The sequence below is a fragment of the Lampetra planeri genome, chromosome 7, assembly GCF_965212315.1.
Source record: "Lampetra planeri chromosome 7, kcLamPlan1.2.h2, whole genome shotgun sequence".
Lineage (NCBI taxonomy): Eukaryota > Metazoa > Chordata > Hyperoartia > Petromyzontiformes > Petromyzontidae > Lampetra > Lampetra planeri.
The window spans coordinates 3,919,332-3,939,561 of record NC_136113.1 but is presented as its reverse complement, the minus strand read 5'-3'; the positions used below and the strand labels follow the sequence as shown (position 1 = coordinate 3,939,561).

Genomic DNA, 20,230 nt, shown 5'->3' with positions numbered 1-20,230 from the left:
GGGTGGCCTTTAAAGAGCCAACTGTTGTACCATTGCACTTGTTGCAACGCATAGAAACGTTCAATATCATTTTAAAAATGTTTTGTTGCCGTGTTGAGACGTATCGTTAAAGTTTATTTTTCCCATTTTTTTCTTTCGAGCAAATATTTTTTTGTTCAAAGATTTACTAATTGTAATTTTGTTTCACACGTTTTGAAACAAGATCAAACACGTGCTCATATTATCTTTCATTGAGTGGTTTTCTGATGATTTGTTTTCGCCTTCAGATCTTTACAAGGATCCTTCGAAGCCTGAATCTTCCGGTTGGGAGTAATCACACACAGGTGGCGAGGTTTGGCCCACAATGTTACGACATTGCTCACGTGGTCGTTTGGGTCACGTCCATGCTGGTAAGGGTTTGAAGACACGGAACTGCAGGCTTTGTACATGTCTGCAAAAATCTCGACTCCTAATTCGAGATTTGAAATAGTGCTTCTGTTTCCTACTTTATGGCAAAATTAATATATAATTTTTTAATTTGATTATTATCATTGTTACTACGCTTATTTAGCCTGGAAAGCCTTGCTGAGTCTCAAGACTCCTTTCAAAGGAGCTTCCTGGTAATATTTGTAGTAGGTGCCGATTTTTGCGATATTTCCCAATTCAGCAATTTGCGAGCAATTTTTCAAGTTTGGACCATGACGTCGACACACGGTGTCATGGTTTACTTGGGATATTTTAATATCTACTGTGAAGTAGACGGCGCACTTGTTATGGTTAATACACCCGCAGTATTAACCAGAACGGCCTGCTGGAGGCAATCCGCAAACCTCTGCAGAAACTTGTGGAACGTGCTACCCAAAGTGTGCCGTCCTCTTACACGGGATAAATGGTCCCACGATAACCGTAAAACAAATTTGTACAATGAATTGTCATGGTAACATACAATTACTACATGATAGCTTAACATTTTAAATAGACAACATAATATAACTGACCAATGCTAGTTACAAAATGCATACCTATGTAGGGCTGTTACAGAGAGCCCGTTATGCATGGCAGCCTATGGTAAACAAGCACAGTGGGCGGGGCTACGTCAGTGCACGGGCAGGTGCCCTCTACGACGTCCGCGCTTCGGACGTTACGATCCCCCGGGGCCCCACCCCTCAGGGAGGGGGGTGTATAAAAGGGGAATGTATCGGGAGGCTCGGGAGTGATGTTTAGCTAAAGAAGAGGAGGAGGAAGACGTCTGAGATAGAGCCCTGGACTCCCCCTGGTACGCCGTCCTTATCAGGACCGCGCAGGCTCGAGCCAGTGGCGTGGTACCAGAGCCAGAGCCAGTGCTGGTCTGGACTCTGGGTACCGGGCCCGACTGACCAGTGTCGGGCCAAGATAGCCTCCCCTAGCCCATTAGTGGAGGACTCAGAGGCAGGCTAAGGTTAGCCTAGAGGTGTGTCCTCAGATAGACGGGTGAGGGGGCCGATACCCCCTCAATTGTGTATGTCACAAAGTTGGTATTCAAATAAACAAGTGTGCCTCCAACTCCGGTGTCAACGAGTCGTAAGCGTTACTACATCTGGCGTCAGAAGTGAAACAAAGTACGAACATGGATACACGCCGGACGACTCGAGTCGGAGTACCAGGGGCGGAGGACACCGCTGCAGTTGGAGGGCCCGAGATGGCTGAAGATGCCATCGAGCAGCCGGGGCTGGGTGCATCCACGCCACAGCAGCTGGAGGAAGGGGAGCCGTCGACGGAGGGGCTGAGGCAGGCGCACGCGAAGCTGGCCGAGCTGCTGTACGCCGCAGCCGCCATGCTCGACAACATCACGCGGCTGGGGGCTGCGGGACCGCCACGAGGCGACAGCAGCCAACGACCACAGCGCCTTCCTGCCATTTCAACGGAGCAACATTTTGAAACTCCCGCCATCGCCGCAGCTGCTGTTGAGGGCGTGGCCGCTCTAAGCATCGCGTCCAACGGCGGGAGTACAGTGCCTGCCGCGTCACCACGGGTGCGACCGGCGATGCCATCGCTGCTTCGGGCCGACGCTGAGTCGAGTGAGGGAGACGAGGGAGCGCGATCGTCCTCTGCAGCCGCTGCCTTACATCAGCGACTGCCGCCGCTCAAAGAATTTGTGGGCGAGGAGGGCGACTGGGGCGGCTTCCAGCGGCGCTTCCTCGCTCACCAGGAGATGGCACAGTGGACAGACGCCGAGGCTCTCCGAGCACTGCCAGCACTCCTCGACAGCGACGCCCTCGCCACACTAACATCGGCAACGAAGGAGAGGCGTTCCACGCTGCGGAAGGCGATGCAAGTGCTGTCCGCTGTGTATGGGCCACCATCGGACTGTCGTCAACTCTTTTACGATCGCCAGCGGGGGACGAAGGAGTCGCCCCTGGCGTACCGTACAAGCCTCCTGGCGCTGGCAAAGGAAGCCTTTCCACGAATGGACGACGAGGGGATCGACGCCATGGTGACAGAAAAGATACTTTTGCTGGCGGACGACTTAGACATCGTCATTGTCGCACAGGACGATGCAGAAATGTGCTCCCTCCAAGCGGCCCGTCTCCTCCACGCAAACCTGTCCTCTCAACGACGGAAGGCCAGCAAGGCGGCGAGCGGGCGCGCCGTCGCTGCGGCCACCCTCCCGGCGGAAGAGGTTTGCGCCATCAACCATCGACGGCAGCACGGAGCGGGAGCGCGGGAGGACCGGGCCGGTTCAAGCCGTCTACAACGTCCATCGTCGCCACCAGCGCTTCCACGCTGTTATAACTGCGGCATCCGGGGCCACGTCGCCTCGGGGTGCCGCTCTCCTCGGCAGCGCGGGACGACACCTCAACGGGACGCCGGCCCTCGTCACAAGCTCCACCATCATAATCCGGCGAGTCGCGGCACCCCTCATGTTTGGCCCACGCACACGCCCGTCACACACTCGAACACCGCAGCGAAGGGGGGGCAAATATCGCGTACCATGGCACCAACACGCACCGCTCTGGGTACTCACATTGAACCCAGCCAGTGGTCCGTGTTGGCCCATCGGGTTGTAGCCGCGTCATCGGGGTCGTCGGTCGTTGTGGGTCACATCGATGGGGTCGAGGTGCGCATCCTGGTCGATACAGGGGCATCGGCGACCATTATTTCGGAGTTGATTTATAACATTCTCCCTGCCCAGAGCCGTCCTTTGATGCCTGTTAATGTACCATTCTTTGCTGCTAACGGGGGTTCACTTGGCATCATCGGACAAATTCGAGCCCAGATTTGTGTCGGGGATATTAAATTATCTGGGCCGATTTTTGTTTCCTCCTCGCTGGCGGTTCCGTGCCTGCTGGGGACGGATTTCCTGGCCAAAATGCCGATTAGGATATTAATCGACCAGGGATGCATTGAGCTCCCATCGGGCCGACGCATGGCGTTTCTGCCATCCCCCGCTACGAGCCGGACGGCGTTCGCGACGGTGCCGGCGTTCGTAGATAGAACGGTGCGCGTTCCTCCGGGGGCGCAAATGTTAATTCCTTTGAAACTTCGGCGGCCCTTCGCTAAGGGCATTGGGGCTCAAGGGGTTCTGCTGGGACCGTCTAGGGCCGGGGTCAGTGGACCTAATTTACTCCCGGCCCAGACCATAGTGAGAGGGGAAGGAGAACCCTTCATCGCGGTCCTCAATGTGGGCTCGCAGACGGTGGTGGTCCCACAGGGGACCGTGCTTGCTCACGCAACGCCGGTGCCCTGTGAGGAACCCGTCGCGAGTCATGTCGGCGCTGTCCCTGCACCGCGACCACATTCGGACAGCGATGAAGGGTGGCTCGAGGCGCTTTGCGCGGGATCGACGGACCTGTCAAATTTAGAGCGCCAACGTCTTAAGACACTACTGAGGGAATTTTCCGACGTTTTCAGTCGGGATAAATACGATTTGGGCTGCACTCATCTGCTGCGTCACCATATTGATACGGGTGACAGCGCGCCAATACGCCAGAATCCTTTTCGGTTGAGTCCCGCCGAAAAGGACCATGTCAAATCGGCTGTTGATGACATGCTAGCCGCCGACATCATTTCTCCCTCCAACAGCCCTTGGGGAGCGCCGATCGTCCTGGTTAAGAAGCAGGACGGTTCGTTGCGGTTTTGCGTTGACTTTCGGCGCCTTAATAAAATTACGGTTGCCGACGCATACCCGCTCCCACGGATGGACGAATCGCTTGACGCCTTGGCGGGAGCGCGATTCTTCTCCACATTGGACTTACTTTCGGGATTCTGGCAGCTTCCTCTGGACGATGATTCAAAGCCTAAAACTGCTTTCCGTACTCCGCACGGCCTGTTTCAATTCAACCGGTTGCCGATGGGCTTACACTCAGCGCCGGCAACTTTCCAGCGGTTGATGGAATTGGTTTTGGCTGGATTGCAATGGGAATCGTGCCTGATTTATTTGGATGACGTCATTGTCTTTGGCAAAACTTTTGAGGAACATCTCCAGAGGTTGCGGGCAGTTTTCCTAAAGATGCGGGCTGCTAATTTGAAATTTAAGCCCCAAAAATGCCATTTGTTACGCGAGTCGGTGCGTTATTTGGGGCACATCGTGGGGCGCTCAGGTATTTCTACCGATCCCGCCAAAACGCAGTGTGTTAGCTCCTGGCCGACTCCCACCTCAGTGGGAGAGGTTAGGAGTTTTATTGGGTTTGCGTCGTATTATAGACGCTTCGTCGCTAATTTTGCGACTATCGCCAAACCCCTACATGCTTTGACATCTAAAGGGGTTCGGTTCTGCTGGGGTCAGGAGGAGGAAGCTGCTTTTTGCTCCCTTCGGGACGCTTTGGTAAACGCTCCTCCCCTGATTTACCCTGATTTTTCAAAACCGTTCTTGCTCGACACCGATGCGAGCAACACGGGTATTGGGGGCGTGCTCTCCCAGGTGGTTGACGGCGTGGAACGTGTGGTTGCGTACGGCAGTCGGGTGTTGTCTCCAGCGGAGCAACGGTATTGTGTCACCCGTAGGGAACTGTTGGCAATTGTCCATTTCGTCCAACAGTATCGCCCATATCTGTACGGTCGGCATTTCACCGTCCGCACAGATCATGCGGCACTGCAGTACGCCCTGAGGGTTCAACAGCCATCGGGACAATTGTCCCGATGGTTGGAGGTCCTCCAGGATTACGATTTCCAAACCACATACCGTAAGGGCGTTCGCCACACCAACGCGGACGCTCTGTCATGCTTGCCAACCACCTCCGAGTGTGCATGCCTCCTGGGGTCTGGACGTTGCAGGCCTCCAGGGGACACATCGGTACCTGTCTTGGCGGCCGCCAACGACGACGATGCAATGGTTCCTAATTCGATCGAACAACAGGGCAAAGATTCCCTGTTGGGGTTGCCCGTCATTGAATGGGGGCGCCTCCAGATGGAGGATGTCTCCCTCCTCGGGTGGCGACGTCGCGTTGGCGGTGCGGCGGGGGGAAAAAGAGGTGCTTCCGACGCATGGGAAATGTGCCAAGGTCTGCTAATGCATTGGGACGGGAAGTCACGTCGACATCGGCTGGTTGTCCCTACTGGGTTGCGGGGTAGGGTGGTATGGGCCGCTCATGAGCGCCTCCTACACCTGGGGACCCAAAAGACTCTCGCCTTGCTGCAACTTGATTTTTACTGGCCTGGCATGACGAGGGATGTTGGGGATTTGTTGGGATCGTGCCCTCAATGTGCACAACGCAAACCGCCGGCACGGGAGTCTAACCCGCCCTTGCAATCGATCAAAGTGTCCAGGATAAACGAGCTGGTCGCTCTGGACATTTTGGGACCATTCCCCGCCACCCCCAGAGGGAATAGATATTTGTTGACGGGTGTCGAGTATTTTACACGCTGGCCTATGGCCTGGCCTCTGGCCAACCAGTCGGCAGCAGCCATCGTGGAGGCCTTTGTTCAGGGTTATGTCCTGGACAAAGGTGCTCCGGAGAGGCTGCTGACCGACCAGGGCAGAAATTTTTCCGGTAAACTACTCAGACAAGTCTGCGATCTCCTGGGCACAAAGAAAATTCGGACCTCCCCATATCACCCACAAACTGACGGGATGGTCGAACGTTTGCATCGCACCATCTCGTCCATGTTATCACAACAAGTTTCGGACTCGCAAACGGATTGGGACCTACAAATTCAGGGGGTCTTGGCGGCGTACCGGATGGCACCCCATGCGGCTACGGGGTTTTCTCCCTTTTACCTCATGTACGGCCGAGAACCAGACCCGCCTGTTCGTGCCCAGTTGCGGATCCCTGTGCCGCAGGGAAAAACTAATCTGGCTGACCACGTTAAATTTAATCTGGACAAATTGACCGAGGCACGGGATGCTGCAATGCAAAACTCTGACCTCCGTCAGAAGGCAAATGAGCGCCTCAGATTGAGTCGAGCGCACATGCTGCAGTGGAAGCCGGGGGACAAGGCATGGTTGCACTGCCCCCAGGTGCCACTGGCAACCTCCTCTAAACTGGTGCGGCCGTGGCGGGGCCCTGTGGAAGTGGTGGAGGTGTTACGTCCGCAGTGCGTGCGCATCAAGTGGGGAAAGCGGCGATGGTTCGTGCACCCCTCCAGATTAAAACCCTTCGCTGCGGTACACAACCCCACTTCACACGCGCGTGGCCAAACATGTGGGGGGTCGGCCGACTTGCTGGGTCCGTCTCCGTCGCTCTCACCTAATGCCTTGCCGGCTGTGCCACCTTCAGGAGCATCAGGAGTGACGGGCTCACGCCCGATCACCCCTCCTGCGGATGCCGAGGGTCACGCGGAGTCAGAGGAATGCTCACCTCAAGACGGACAGTCGCCACCTGATGGTCCGCCACGCGGGGTTACCCCGTGTGAGGGGCCCGCTGCAAGGACGCGCGCTAAAATGCGCAAACTGTTGTGAGGCCGGAAAATGTGTACATAGCTGTTGTGTTTATTGGGTGTTGTGTGGATGGTGTGTTTCCCGCTCCTCGGATGTACATATGTTGGGTTCACCGTTTGTTGTGTGTGCGGGGTGGGTTCCCTGCTGGTTGTATATAAGCTGTTTTTTTTACGGAATTCGTATTTATTCGGGGGGGTGCGACGGGTTGTTTCTCATCTTGTTGTTGTGTCTTGTTCTGGTTCCTGTTATGGTTCAAAAAAAAATAGTGAGGCACACGTGAGGGGGTGAAGGCACCTTTATTGTCAAATTTTTGTATGTTGGCAGCCGGGACGGCTGCATGCTATGTGGGGGGGAGTGATGTAGGGCTGTTACAGAGAGCCCGTTATGCATGGCAGCCTATGGTAAACAAGCACAGTGGGCGGGGCTACGTCAGTGCACGGGCAGGTGCCCTCTACGACGTCCGCGCTTCGGACGTTACGATCCCCCGGGGCCCCACCCCTCAGGGAGGGGGGTGTATAAAAGGGGAATGTATCGGGAGGCTCGGGAGTGATGTTTAGCTAAAGAAGAGGAGGAGGAAGACGTCTGAGATAGAGCCCTGGACTCCCCCTGGTACGCCGTCCTTATCAGGACCGCGCAGGCTCGAGCCAGTGGCGTGGTACCAGAGCCAGAGCCAGTGCTGGTCTGGACTCTGGGTACCGGGCCCGACTGACCAGTGTCGGGCCAAGATAGCCTCCCCTAGCCCATTAGTGGAGGACTCAGAGGCAGGCTAAGGTTAGCCTAGAGGTGTGTCCTCAGATAGACGGGTGAGGGGGCCGATACCCCCTCAATTGTGTATGTCACAAAGTTGGTATTCAAATAAACAAGTGTGCCTCCAACTCCGGTGTCAACGAGTCGTAAGCGTTACTACACCTATGTAGATATGAGTGTGAAGACTTGAGAATGTTTCTTCTGCTTTGATTGCTTCTTAAAGTATTCAGTTTACTTTTAGACATATTTGCAGTCACATGGGCACTGAGTCACGAATGAAAACAATCTAATAAATAAACCAGTGCACTTTAAACATGTGTCTTTTTTTGGAAACAGCATTTATCCACAAACTGGATATATCAACCAACGGATACTCGTGAAATTTTGATTTAAAGCTTTCGTTCTTTCGGTAAAGTCACGTAGAAGGGAAATAATAAAATAATAAAAAATAAATCAGAATAAAATAATTCTCACAACGTTTCGGCCACAGGACGGCTGCTTGCGTTGTGGCCGAAACGTCGTGAGAATTATTTTATTATGTTTTATTTTTATTATTTTATTATTTCCCTTCTACGTGACTTTACCGAAAGAACCAAGAAGATGGATACTCGTGAGTTCAATGTACTAGCATGAGACTTTTTCAAAAACTTTGATTTTGATAGGTGCAATGAAATGTCAGATTTTAAATTTTACGTGCAAATATTTGTACGTTTAAGAAGTCTTCTTCAGCCATGATCAAGCCACTGCCAGATGAAGGCCTTCCGAAACTATCACCATCTCTCATGGTCCTGCAATACAAGACTCCATCTAGCACCTGCAAACTAACTGATGTAACCTCTCTGCAGCAGGCTGTCCTTCCAGGCATGATCTCTCTTTTGACTGCCACTCTTGTTACTCTCAACCATTATCTCTGACAGCAATGTGCATAGAATGATTAACTTAAGATAATATTTTAGTTGGATGTATACAATGTGGCTTAGGTATTTAATGCCCTTGTTTTCCATTTTCACTAAATCCCTCGAGCTGATAGTGTAATGTGGGACTCTTTAACCATTAGCATCTATGATTTGTATTTTCACTTTCTAGAGATGAGATATTCATATTCTTCATGGACAGATGTTGTGCCTCTTCGTTTCTTGCAAGCACGCAAGACGTTAAAATAATACCAAAATACAATTTACCAACTGTACAAATTACTGTGCTGTATGTATCAAAGGTAATGTGGCTGAAATGCATACTTTGTGTAAGTGAAGGGTACTATACAATTGCTGGGATAAAATTACAGCCGAGCTGTAATTAGCTTTCACAAAACGTAGTAGGTGTTTATTATTTATTAATGATTATGTTAACGGTGGTATAATCATTTCAGCATTGTGTTACTTGAATATAAATAGCCCGAATTAAATAACTCCTGTATGGTGTCATTCATTGTGTGGCAATTGCATTTTTCCTTTAGGGTGGACCTTCTAAACTTGCTCAGAAACATTTGACCGGCTTCTTCAATGCAGTGACGTCGTTCTATCATCCGTCTAACAATGGCAGATGGCTGGTAAGGGTCCATGACCACAGTCTGTCTGATGTGAATTATTTTTACTGAAAATAATGTTATAAGCAATAAAGGTCATGGTTCTTTTTGCTTGCCTTTAAAAAATACATGTTTTCATTGTGTAACAATGTGCTGTGCTTCGTGATGTATTATTGTTGGAATATAATAAGAGTATATATATATATTTTTTTAGGTTGGGCATAACATGGGAATCGCGCCAAAGTCTTGAGCGTGCAGCATACGTGTCAAGTGCGTTCATGCGGCAGCTGTAGTCTATGCAGTAAATATCGGATAACCACGATTCCTATTCCCCGTTGATCTATTATTAATGACAACATATGGCATAGGGTCAAACTTGAAAACTACACAATAAACCAAAGCCAAAGATTTATTCACGCTAGAGCCACTGTCAATGTTTTTTGTGCAAAATGCTAAGTATGTGGCAGGTGGCTGTCCTTCCATTTTACTGGGGAGATGCTTTTAGTGTTCTATTTTAAACCTGTAACTGACTCAAGCATTCACTCTCTTGATCTTGCTCGTAAAGTAGGAGATTTAAAAAAAGCTAATGAGGTCAGAAATTCCACAGTTGTAGAAAGTATCAAAAAACTCTACAAAGCAATCAAATGTTTTGGTAATTAACCATGACGAAAGCCTCCCTTATCGAATGGACCTGTGAAGGAGCATGTAAATAAAACACAATCTAATATAATGAGCGCGTGCAGGTTTTCCACCGCTTTTCATCTACTGGCACATGGTTCATAGGATAACATTGGTTTAAGAGTGGTTGCAATAAAGTTGTGCCTCTGTCTGGTGTGACGGTGACCCTTTGTACTAGCTGAAGCTAATGAAGTTGGTGCAGAAGCTGCCGGCTTGCTTGGTGCGGCGCCTGCACCACGAGCGGTACCGCAAGCCCAGCTGGCAAACGCCGGTGCCACCCAGCCACAAGCTCACGGAGGATGACGTCACCGCTTTCGTGGAGAGCCTAATGCAGCCGGTGCTGCTGGCTATGTTCAGCAAGATCGGCAGCCTGGATGCTGCGCAGGCCCTGCAGAATCTCGCACTCGTGCGTCCCGAGCTCGTCATCCCACCCGTTCTCGAAAAGTGAGTCTACCTGTTTGAGCAATAAACTTTATTAAAGGTGGATGGGTGGCATAGATGGGTGGCACAGATGTCAGAGCACTGAGCTGGCCTGCCTGAGATCCTGCATTCAAAATCCAGACATCAATCCCACACTTAAAACAAATTCTCAAGTGTTTTTGTAAGTCAAACGCTTTGTATTCCATTTGGCCTGTGAATTTTTTTGATCAACCTGGCCGATTTTCGTCATGAGATATTCATGCGTGGCTTATTAATTCATAAGCAAATCATTGTGCCATTAAACTGTCGCAACAAAGGACATACTCGGCGCTGGAAACCCTGACGGAGCCACACCAACTGACGGCCACCATGAGCTGCGTGATCGGCGTGGCGCGCAGCTTGATCCGCGGCGGGCGATGGTTTCCAGAGGGACCCTCCCATGCCCTCCCCCTCCTCCTGAGAGCCCTGCCTGGAGTCGACCCAAATGACTTCAGCAAGTGCATGGTAAGACCTCGTTTTGTTCCGAACGTTTAATTTTTATCGCGCTTGCTTTGTTTGTTCGTTACATTTTTTATCAGCGCGCTCGTCACTTGCGTCAGGTTGGTATGTTACCAAAATGAGCACGCGGACATTTGTGGATTACAGATCACGTTTCAGTTCATCGCAACGTTTGCGACGCTCATGCCTTTGGTGGACTGCTCTCCAGCTCTGCAAAATGGGACTGACCTCACTAAGGTTAGTAGGTGTAATTGTTCTTGCACAAATTGCACAAAAACATAAATGACTGCATTACATGGCTGGTTGTGCTTGCTGCAATGAAAATACTTGCTCCCTTACCATTTCGTTTGTCATATTAGGAAGAAAGGGAGTTATGCTCGGCCACTGCAGAGTTTGAAGACTTTGTCCTGCAGTTCATGGACAAGTGAGTTGCAATCCTGTCCCATACATTCCAGGTCAGACTCACGGGACGTGGCACCACAGAGCGGAATGCACATGGCTTCATATGCCTCCCTCTGCATGCAGATGCTTTGCGCTGGTGGAGAGCAGCACATTGGAGCAGACGCGGGAAGAGACGGAGACGGAGAAGATGACACACGTGGAGAGCATGGTGGAGCTGGGCCTCTCCTCCACCTTCAGCACTATCCTCATGCAGGCCTCACCACAGATTTACAAGGTCTGGCAAGCAGACACTTCAACACTTTGTTTCAATGTAATAGAAATGTGTTGTTCATGTTTTATGCGTGCACTTCTGTAGCTGTGCCATTTTGTCTGAGTTGGGAGAGTTTCAGAAACTTCATATTATTGTCATATGAATCGGTGAATTTAATGGTGGTTTTTTTATCGCTTTTAGGCTGCTCTCGACAAGTTGTTCAACTTTGCTACCACCAACATATTCGAAGCCAGAGTTGCAGGAAAAATGGCAGCAGACATGTGTCGAGCATCAGCAAAGGTAAGCCGGCTAATGATTGATGTGACCATGTCCATGGTAACGTAATGTCTGTGACATAGTTCTATCTAATGCGACGCATGTGGCTGAAGCATGTAGTTTTTTATCGGCTGGGGCACGGTTTTAGCCACAGCTTCCAAACGAACAAGTAGCAGGACCTGGAGTATCTTATACTTTTGTATGACATTTTTATTGCAACGGACGAGTTTATAACATCCATGTTGAGTTTGGAAAGCCATTCAGTCGTGTTTGCGAAGAAGTATGCAAGCACCTAACTCGCTAAACAATTAAATCAGTGGAATAATTTCCGCATTGTTTTGGTCTCTTGGTCAGTGCCGACCTGCCGAGGCGCTGAAGCTGTTTGTCCCTCATTGCTGTGCCGTCATCACCCACCTCACCAACCGTAAGAATCTTCCCACCTTTCATGCTGCAACTTTGTCAGGGCCACTAATTGTGTGGAGGGATTTTTCACGTCGATGCTAATGCATTTGGTCTGGCTTTGGACATGATGGACCTTTCCTCTCAGATGAGGAGGTGCAGCAAGAAGAAGAGCTGGACAAGGAGCTCATCTGGAACCTCCAGCTGCTGTCCGAGGTTAGGATTTTAAGAAGAGTTCAAGTTTTGATTTAAAGCTTTCGTGACTGCAGGGATTCATCTTCTTGGTTCTTTCGGTAAAGTCACGTAGAATGGAAATAATAAAATAATAAATATATTTATTATGTTTTATTTAATGTTTTATTTTTATTATTTTATTATTTCCATTCTACGTGACTTTACCGAAAGAACCAAGAATAAGAGTTCAAGTGTGTAATTATTTTCGAATGTGTTCATCGACAAGCGTTTTTAAAATGTCTGTTTGCACACAAATTGTAGGCTGCATCTGTCTGCCCGATAAATATAAAATAAAATATGTAGACATGCATCACGGAATTATAGAATTACTTCTCGTTGCATTATCTGTCCACTATAAATTATCTGTGGCTACATAGATAATTTATAGTGTCACTCGTGTTGCTTTACCTCTACAGCTGCTACCGAATTTGTGTAAAATAGGATGTTTTCGTTAATTCAGTGATAATTGTGGGCTAAGACCATTAACATAGCTTTGTGTGATAATTATTTTACCACAAGCAGTAAACTAGGGCTTAAATCCATACACTCCAGAGGTGCTAGCATTGTACGTTTGTAAAGGCTGTAAAACCCATACCCACTCATCGTTTTTTGTGTGTGGCGGCGAAGTTTACGTTTGACATTTGTTGTCAGATTGTGCGCATCAATGGTGCCGAAGTGCTGCCGTACCGTGGGCAGCTGGAGAGCATTCTGAAGCGCACGCTGTGGCTGAAGAACAAGCAGGGCTACACGCTTGCCGGGAAGCTCCTGCAGCACATGCTGCGCTCAGCCACCATGATCTACCCCACCGAGTACTGCAGCGTTCCGGGAAGCTTCAACCAGCCCCTGTCCGAGTACCTTCCTATCAGGGTGTGTGTACCACAACACGGCGGCCGCGCACTGCGCGTTTCCCAAGTAAGGGAGCGTCCAGCCACGAGCAGGGAATGTTGATGTTGGGCTCTACTATATTTTGTTAACAATAACACAACACGCACACATGTATACACAGCCTTGGTTGTACACTTCGGTCGAAAAATATGGTAATGACAAAGTCAAAGTTCTCATACTTGCATACGTTTTGGATGGTACTCATCTCCCGTGGGGGTTCTAAGCCACTCATTAACATTGTACATTACTTTGACGTGGACCAGTTTATTCATTGGACATCCACCGTTCTCTTCCCTCAGAAAAGTGGACCTGAAGAAAAGTGTACTTTTTAAGTAAATTTGGAAGCTGGCTGTGTAAGGATGTATTTTAAGTTATTGTGTTTATCACAATGGAATGTGTAGCTTATAATACACATGCGGGCTGTATTTGTGGTTGTTGCGAAAAATAATGATTTCTTCCAACTGTATAAATTACAACTCTCTTCTATCAACGCGGCTCACCATATGCCAACAGGACTGGGGTAAGCCAGGGAACCTGCATAATCTGGACATGAAGTGGCACATGCCCTCGCCTGCCGAGGTGGCCCTCACTCACAGCCTCCTCGACACTTTCCTGTGGCCCGAACTTGTGAAACTGGAGTCCTACACGACCGGGAGCGACATGACGAGGTGCCGCCAGCATCGATGTGCAAATGCTCATGAATAGTTTTTCACGATATAAGTTTAAGGACAAGGTCACGCGGAGTAGTCGGCCATGCTTTGCTTGAATGTAACGTGTTGCATATGGTGTGCTCGTGTCTTTCTGTGTTTGAAGAGAGACAGTTCAGCAGAGTCTGTCAATCGTGACGAACTGCATCATGGGAGCTGGCAGCATCATGCCACCTCTTGTCGGAGAGAAGATTCCCAACCTGTACGAGCAACGCTACTGCACGCATTACTCTCACCGCCGCTTCTTTGTTGCAGTGTAACCATTGTATTTAATTTCCGTTCGTTCATTGAGAATGAAAATGATGAACAGTTGAACTCAAGCCGTGTGTGATTTATGAAGAGAGTAAACCCATTGGCAATTTTCTGTTCACTTTGTACGTGGAATTTTTTAATGTATATCTTTTTCAGAGTCCCAAGTTTGATAGAAATTGAAGATATTTTAATCTACACAGGGGTTGACTGTGGTATGTATTGATACTCACACTTGTGTATATACATATGGATATGTATATTTGTTTACGTTGTTTGTTCACTGTTTATCCATTAAGTCATTGTGGTCTATTTACCCCATTAGACACGAACAGAGAAAACTACAGAGAAACTATTCTGAAAGTTACAAGAAATCTTCTAAGTAAGTACATTTTACACATGCCAATTGTCAACATATAAGCTTATACTATATTTTAATACTTAAAAAGGGACAGTCTATATCGGTCAGGTCATCTTTAATCTGTCGTTTGCTATGTCAAACCAATTTAACGACTGCATATATAACAGAAGAACCGTCTGTGTGACAGGAACACTTAATCTGTCATTGTTTTGTATCATTAGAATACATCCTTGAAAACTCAGAAGACGACACAAAGTCATTGTTCCAGATAATTAAGGTAGGTTTTATGCACACAAGGGCAGTTTGCTGTTTGGGTGCTGTGAATTTGCATACATTGTCAAGAATTGCTTCCTCCGCTTGTGATGCGACGCACGTTTCGTGAGCGTTGATATTGACGGTAATTGACAAATTGCTGTAGCGTTCCCATGCCCGGTGTGCGCATGCCGTGAATGTGGTAAAACATTGCGGGTGTGACGTGCGGCGACGCTGGTGTGCCGACACACGACATTTTTCTGCAGATCCTTGGAGTGGTGTTGCTCTTCCAAGGCTCCCACAAGGCAGAGTTTGACTCCAGATGGAAAAGCTTTAGCCTGGTGAAGAAATCCATGGAGGACAAGGTATTGGCACGATATCGGTGCAGCCCGGCTTTTGTGTGGTCACGTCTGATGGTTTACAATGAGAAATTCTTGTGTACCGTTTGATTATAATGCATCACGTATCCCTGCTGCCCCAGCTCCATGGCCACAAGCAGCACATCCGAGCCCTGCTCATCGACCGCGTGATGCTGCAACACGAGGCAAGCTGATAATTATATTTTTCACAATTAGATTTCAACGAGGTGGGCGGTAGGGGGTGGGCGCGAGATTATCGTAACAAATGGACAAAAATGCCCTGAAGGCAAATATTGCATCTGAACGAGAGCCGACATGCACAGCAACAAACTACAACGATCGGAGAAGGGATTAAAAATAACTCTGTGCGTTGTAAAACATATATTGCCCAGTTTTTGATAATAAATGCTGACAGATTGCTGATATTTTTCTAGTTGAGAAGCCTGGCTATGGAAGGCAGCACCTACAGGACCATCCACAAGGAGGTGCTGATGGACCTGCTGAAGCTGTCGACCAGCACTTACAGCCAGGTGTGTGCTGTATGGGCCACTGTCAGTCAGAAGTGTGAGCCAAGTTTAGTGCTCTCTAATTGGCGTTGCAATAAAATAGCGATTGCAGCCTTTCTTCAAGAATACATTCAAAATGTAACGCGCCACACAGTAAACGCTTGCTCTCAAAGAGAGAGAGAAAGACTCGGAGGCACGGGGAACCACAGGTAAGTTTGAAGGCAGCCAAGGCGATGAGCCGGCACCAACAATAGCCGCAGCTCTACGGTCCTCTGTATATTCAGATGATTTCGGGCCAATAAATGAGCATACATGTCGGTAGAAACCGGAGCACATGTGGGAGCAAGCAACACTATTCCGTACAGATGAAATGGGTGTAGTCCACATTTTCCCATACCATCTCCTTCTCGCAAGCCAGGGTATGGCACCCGGGATTACAGGCGTGCGCCACCACATACCGACTAAATGTGTTCATAATGTGTTACGGGTGAATGTTACGAGTTCAGTGTTTTTCATTCATTGTTTCATTTGTAACAGGTGAGGAGTAAGGCACAGCAGGTGTTTTTCTCATCGCTTAGCACATTCAACTTCTGCTGCCGGGATTTGATACCACACGTGCTGGAGTACCTGAGGCCAGACAATGACAAAGCCATTCAGCAGCAGTTCAAGGTACACATCAGCTGGCCAGCACTGCTACACAGTGCTTACAGACACAAAGTAATGGTCAAGCGTATATGTGATAGATCAGATGCAATGTTAAACGCTTTAATATTAAATGGCATTGTCAAATAAACAGACTTGTACAAAACACGTTTTCGCAAGAACTGAAGTTTTTTTTCCTTGGTTTCTTGAGTGACTCAAATATGTAATTGCCTTGAATTTTGTACGGGCACTGACAGTTACCTAACCCATCTGATTTAAGCTGTTACCATGGTGCAAACAAAATGTGACATCTCAAGCTTTCATTTTGGAATTTTTTTTGAGAAAATGAAATGCATAAATGAATGTAAAATGTGTTTTTAGTGGATGTGTTTTGAGGAGCGGTGGCAAAGTAGTTTGCACGCTGCACTCCAAACTTGGCGAACAGAGTTTGATTCCCGCTCATGACCAATAACAGTGGCGAAAATATGAACCGGTCCTGGGCCTCCCGTAGGTGTAGTATGTAAGGAGTAAGCAATTTTTGCGGTGTGTAAACATCAGCAATGGGGAGACAAAGGTGGCTGAGTGTGATGCTTGCGTGCTGTGCGGGCCTTCATAGGTGCTCACGAACAGCACTTGCCCCAACAGTCTATTCACGCTGTAGGGGAGTCTTTTTCTTGTTGTGTGTCCTTTGTGTATGTGTTTTTGGGATTATGCATGTGTCTTACGTGTGTGTGAATGTCTTTGTGTGCGCCCAGGGTGCTCTGTACTGTCTGCTTGGTGGTCACGGCTCAACTAGCCTGGCCAACCTGCACGACTGGGACTGCATCAGCCGCACGTGGCCGGCGTTGGTGGCTTCGGGCCTGTCGCAAACGCTGTCCTTTGAGAAGCCCTCCATCGTGCGGCTCTTTGACGACCTGGCCGAGAAGATCCACCGGCAGTACGAGACCATCGGTCTGGACTATAGCGTGAGCTGCTAGTACATCATCTTCTTTGGCCTGCTCTTTGAAATCTGGTTTTGTTGCTCTATCACATGCGGGATGGTGACGAACCACATAACCATGTTGTCTTTATAGATTTTTTATCCAGCTTGATGAGTACAAACCCAAATGCAGTCGTTGTATTTGTTTTCATTTAGGTTTCAGAGAAGTGCATTGAGGTGGCTTCCAGAATGTGGCGGCACACTGAGAAAGAAAGACAACCCACCGAAGAGGAAAAACAGCTCGGCGTACAGAGGCTAAAAGAGAGAAACCAGCACGCCGTTCAGTAAGACACCAGCTATACGTAGACCTCAACAGTTCAGTGACATTATTTTGCTTTACATTTTAAACGCTTTAATCTGGTAAATACTTATTCGGTGATCTGCCAGTCCTCATGCTTTGTGAATAATTCACTTATGCTGCATTGCCACCTTTGCTCCACAGGATGTATGAAAATATGATAAATGCTCTGATCGATGTAGCAGAGAACCGAAATCTGTAAGTCCTTTATTTGTCCTTCTCTTACACTACCACTGTGCACCATGTCTCATAAACAGTGTCATAAACAGTTTATGTAATCCTGAGTGGTTTACTGCCACTTTTATTACAGGCCTTGGAAGTTCGAGCAGTTTGCTGTCGGTCTGGTGTCCATGCTGCTAAGGGACGATCACCCCTTTCTTGTGCGGGGGGTGCGGTTTTTGGTGGAGAAACTGAACCATGATTCCCTGGCAATTCGGAAGGTATGTATTGCCAAAATGGCATTCATTAAATGACCACAAAATTAGTATCAAAATAAAAATTCCAATCAATCAAAATGTGAATGTCTTATTGCAGTTAGTTTTCCATATTTTCCTGATTTATGCACACGCATATATGACTTTGTGTGAATTCTCTTACACAGCTCGCAATATGTGCAGTGGCCGGCATCATGAAACAACTTAAACGGCTTCATCCGAAAATGGAAATCGACCCATACGCCATGAGTACGTGTCTCAGCAACGATTCTCACGTCCGCATTCGTCGAGTGCTCGGGCACAGATTCTGCACCCAGGTGCCGCTTGCACGTTGTAACAATATGGCGGTCGCGGTGTGCGTGCGGGCGCACGTCCGTGTGCAGGCGGGACGTGCCAGCCGGCGCACGTGCAGCCCGGGGAGCGGCCGGATACGCGCTGGGTGCAGTACGACGCCAAGAGGCTTCCTCGAAGCCAGAAAGCGTGGGAGGAGACTGTCTTCGTTGAGAAGACTCACTGGGGCTACTACACCTGGCCAAGGTTGTTGGAAATTTGTGTCCGCTTTTTTTGTTTTGTATGCGTGTTGAACTTCTCTCACACCGTACATAACTAACCGTGCTAATTGGAGGTGCAGGGGAAGGACAACAAACGAAACACAAACAGCAGTTCTAAAGAAGTTACTTTCAAACTATATTTAAAAGTGCATGGCCCCATTGGCTTCCTTTTATCTCGGAAGGAAGTTTTTGTCCAGCAGACTGGCGTCCATGTTTAGGTCACCAGATTCGAAATTGAAAATTTGTGAGTGGCTGAGAGTCGACTTGGCCCATCACCTCGCCAGGGAGATAAAATTAGTACCACTACTTGGGAAAACAATTTTGGAAATCTTTATAAAGAGAATTGCTTCTTTAATGAAAATGTGGAATTTTCACCGCTGGCTCAAGACCGCCAATAGAAATGAGTGCTGCCCACCCTCGTTTGGGCAACGAGACACTTATGACATTCGTAATGCAGCGTTCAAAAATGCCCCTATAAAGGCAACGCCTTCATGTATACAAACTTGTGACCATTTGTTATGATTTTCCTTACGCAGACAGATGATGGTGTACAAGCCCTACTCCGAGCAACCCAAGCTGGGCCGCAGCCGAGATGAGATGTCAGAGGTGATACAAGACTTGATTATGAATGTGAAAAGTTGACATGTTGCAAACGTATTACGTACACTAATAATACTATTTCAGTTGAGAGACCGTCACCTTGAACCAAATTCAGCTGTACAAATGTTTGTTTGTGCCTCCAGGCTGAGCAGGTGGTGTACGATCACTTCATCGACCCCGCTTTCGTGGAGAAGTTCATTACGTTGCTCTCCCTAGAGGACCGAAAAGGAAAGGACAAGTTCAATGCTCGGAGGTTCATCCTTTTTAAGGTCAGCAGACTTGTGACCATGGCAGCTCCTGGGCGTGTAAATGTGTATATACGTACGTACGTTGAATTTCAAAGTGCTTGCTTTCCTAATCTGTCATTTAGAATGCAGTCTGGTTTCTTCATTGCAGTTCTAATTTTGTCAACAGGGTCTCTTTAGGAACTTTGACGATGCTTTCCTGCCCGTGTTCCTGCCGCACATGGAGCGTTTGGTCACTGACGTGCACGAGAGCGCCCAGCGCTGTGTGGCAGAGATCATCGCTGGCATCATTCGTGGAGCCAAGCATTGGACATTCGAGAAGGTGGGAAGCTTCTAAATAGTGGCAGTGAGAAATTTCATGAAAAAAAACACGCTACGTGTGATTGATATGAGAGCTATTCTGAGCTTTAAATCGAAATCTATTCTGAGTCGTCCGTTTGCGCAACATTCTGACAATGATATTTGTTTTCAGGTTGAGAAGATGTGGGGACTCATCTGCCCACTCTTGCGCACGGCACTGTCCAACATCAGCGTGGAAACCTTCATGGACTGGGGAACGTGCATCTCCACATCCTGTGTAGGCATCTCGTGCATGTGGTCTCGCCAACATAGCCGCACTACAATATTAAATAAAAAGTGCCTGTTTTAAGTGTTTCAATAAGTGTGACTTACTACTTGCAGGAGAGTCAGGACCCAAGGAAGATCTACTGGCTGTTTGAAATGCTTATGGAATCCCCTGTCAGTGGTGAAGGAGGCTCCTTCAGTGATGCGAGGTAAGAACCAAACACGTTCCATCGGAGTGGGCAGGTAGGAACTTGGATGGACAGCGCATTCGTGCGATCCGTGTCACGCGGCGCAAGCTGCGTGGGGCGGCGCGTCACGTGGTGCTGAGCCCGCC

The 20,230-nt window shown here is 48.6% G+C and overlaps 1 protein-coding gene across 2 annotated transcripts in view; it reads left to right on the top strand.

Annotated features, from left to right (window-relative positions):
- The window catches only part of PSME4 (proteasome activator subunit 4), a 37,424-nt gene that overhangs the window by 5,581 nt on the left and 11,613 nt on the right, over positions 1-20,230 (top strand). For both annotated transcript variants that reach the window (XM_078595989.1, XM_078595990.1), the window contains 31 exons: positions 267-389; positions 9,039-9,131; positions 9,964-10,229; positions 10,523-10,709; positions 10,851-10,940; positions 11,063-11,127; positions 11,229-11,379; positions 11,557-11,655; positions 11,986-12,055; positions 12,179-12,246; positions 12,916-13,131; positions 13,663-13,817; positions 13,963-14,058; positions 14,265-14,320; positions 14,431-14,487; positions 14,688-14,743; positions 14,985-15,083; positions 15,200-15,262; positions 15,512-15,607; positions 16,121-16,252; positions 16,981-17,190; positions 17,361-17,488; positions 17,647-17,700; positions 17,813-17,942; positions 18,104-18,185; positions 18,320-18,473; positions 19,024-19,093; positions 19,231-19,356; positions 19,502-19,654; positions 19,805-19,909; positions 20,014-20,105. In XM_078595989.1, coding sequence (XP_078452115.1) covers positions 267-389; positions 9,039-9,131; positions 9,964-10,229; positions 10,523-10,709; positions 10,851-10,940; positions 11,063-11,127; positions 11,229-11,379; positions 11,557-11,655; positions 11,986-12,055; positions 12,179-12,246; positions 12,916-13,131; positions 13,663-13,817; positions 13,963-14,058; positions 14,265-14,320; positions 14,431-14,487; positions 14,688-14,743; positions 14,985-15,083; positions 15,200-15,262; positions 15,512-15,607; positions 16,121-16,252; positions 16,981-17,190; positions 17,361-17,488; positions 17,647-17,700; positions 17,813-17,942; positions 18,104-18,185; positions 18,320-18,473; positions 19,024-19,093; positions 19,231-19,356; positions 19,502-19,654; positions 19,805-19,909; positions 20,014-20,105 — 3,542 coding nt within the window. The remainder of the gene's footprint in view (positions 1-266; positions 390-9,038; positions 9,132-9,963; positions 10,230-10,522; positions 10,710-10,850; positions 10,941-11,062; positions 11,128-11,228; positions 11,380-11,556; positions 11,656-11,985; positions 12,056-12,178; positions 12,247-12,915; positions 13,132-13,662; positions 13,818-13,962; positions 14,059-14,264; positions 14,321-14,430; positions 14,488-14,687; positions 14,744-14,984; positions 15,084-15,199; positions 15,263-15,511; positions 15,608-16,120; positions 16,253-16,980; positions 17,191-17,360; positions 17,489-17,646; positions 17,701-17,812; positions 17,943-18,103; positions 18,186-18,319; positions 18,474-19,023; positions 19,094-19,230; positions 19,357-19,501; positions 19,655-19,804; positions 19,910-20,013; positions 20,106-20,230) is intronic.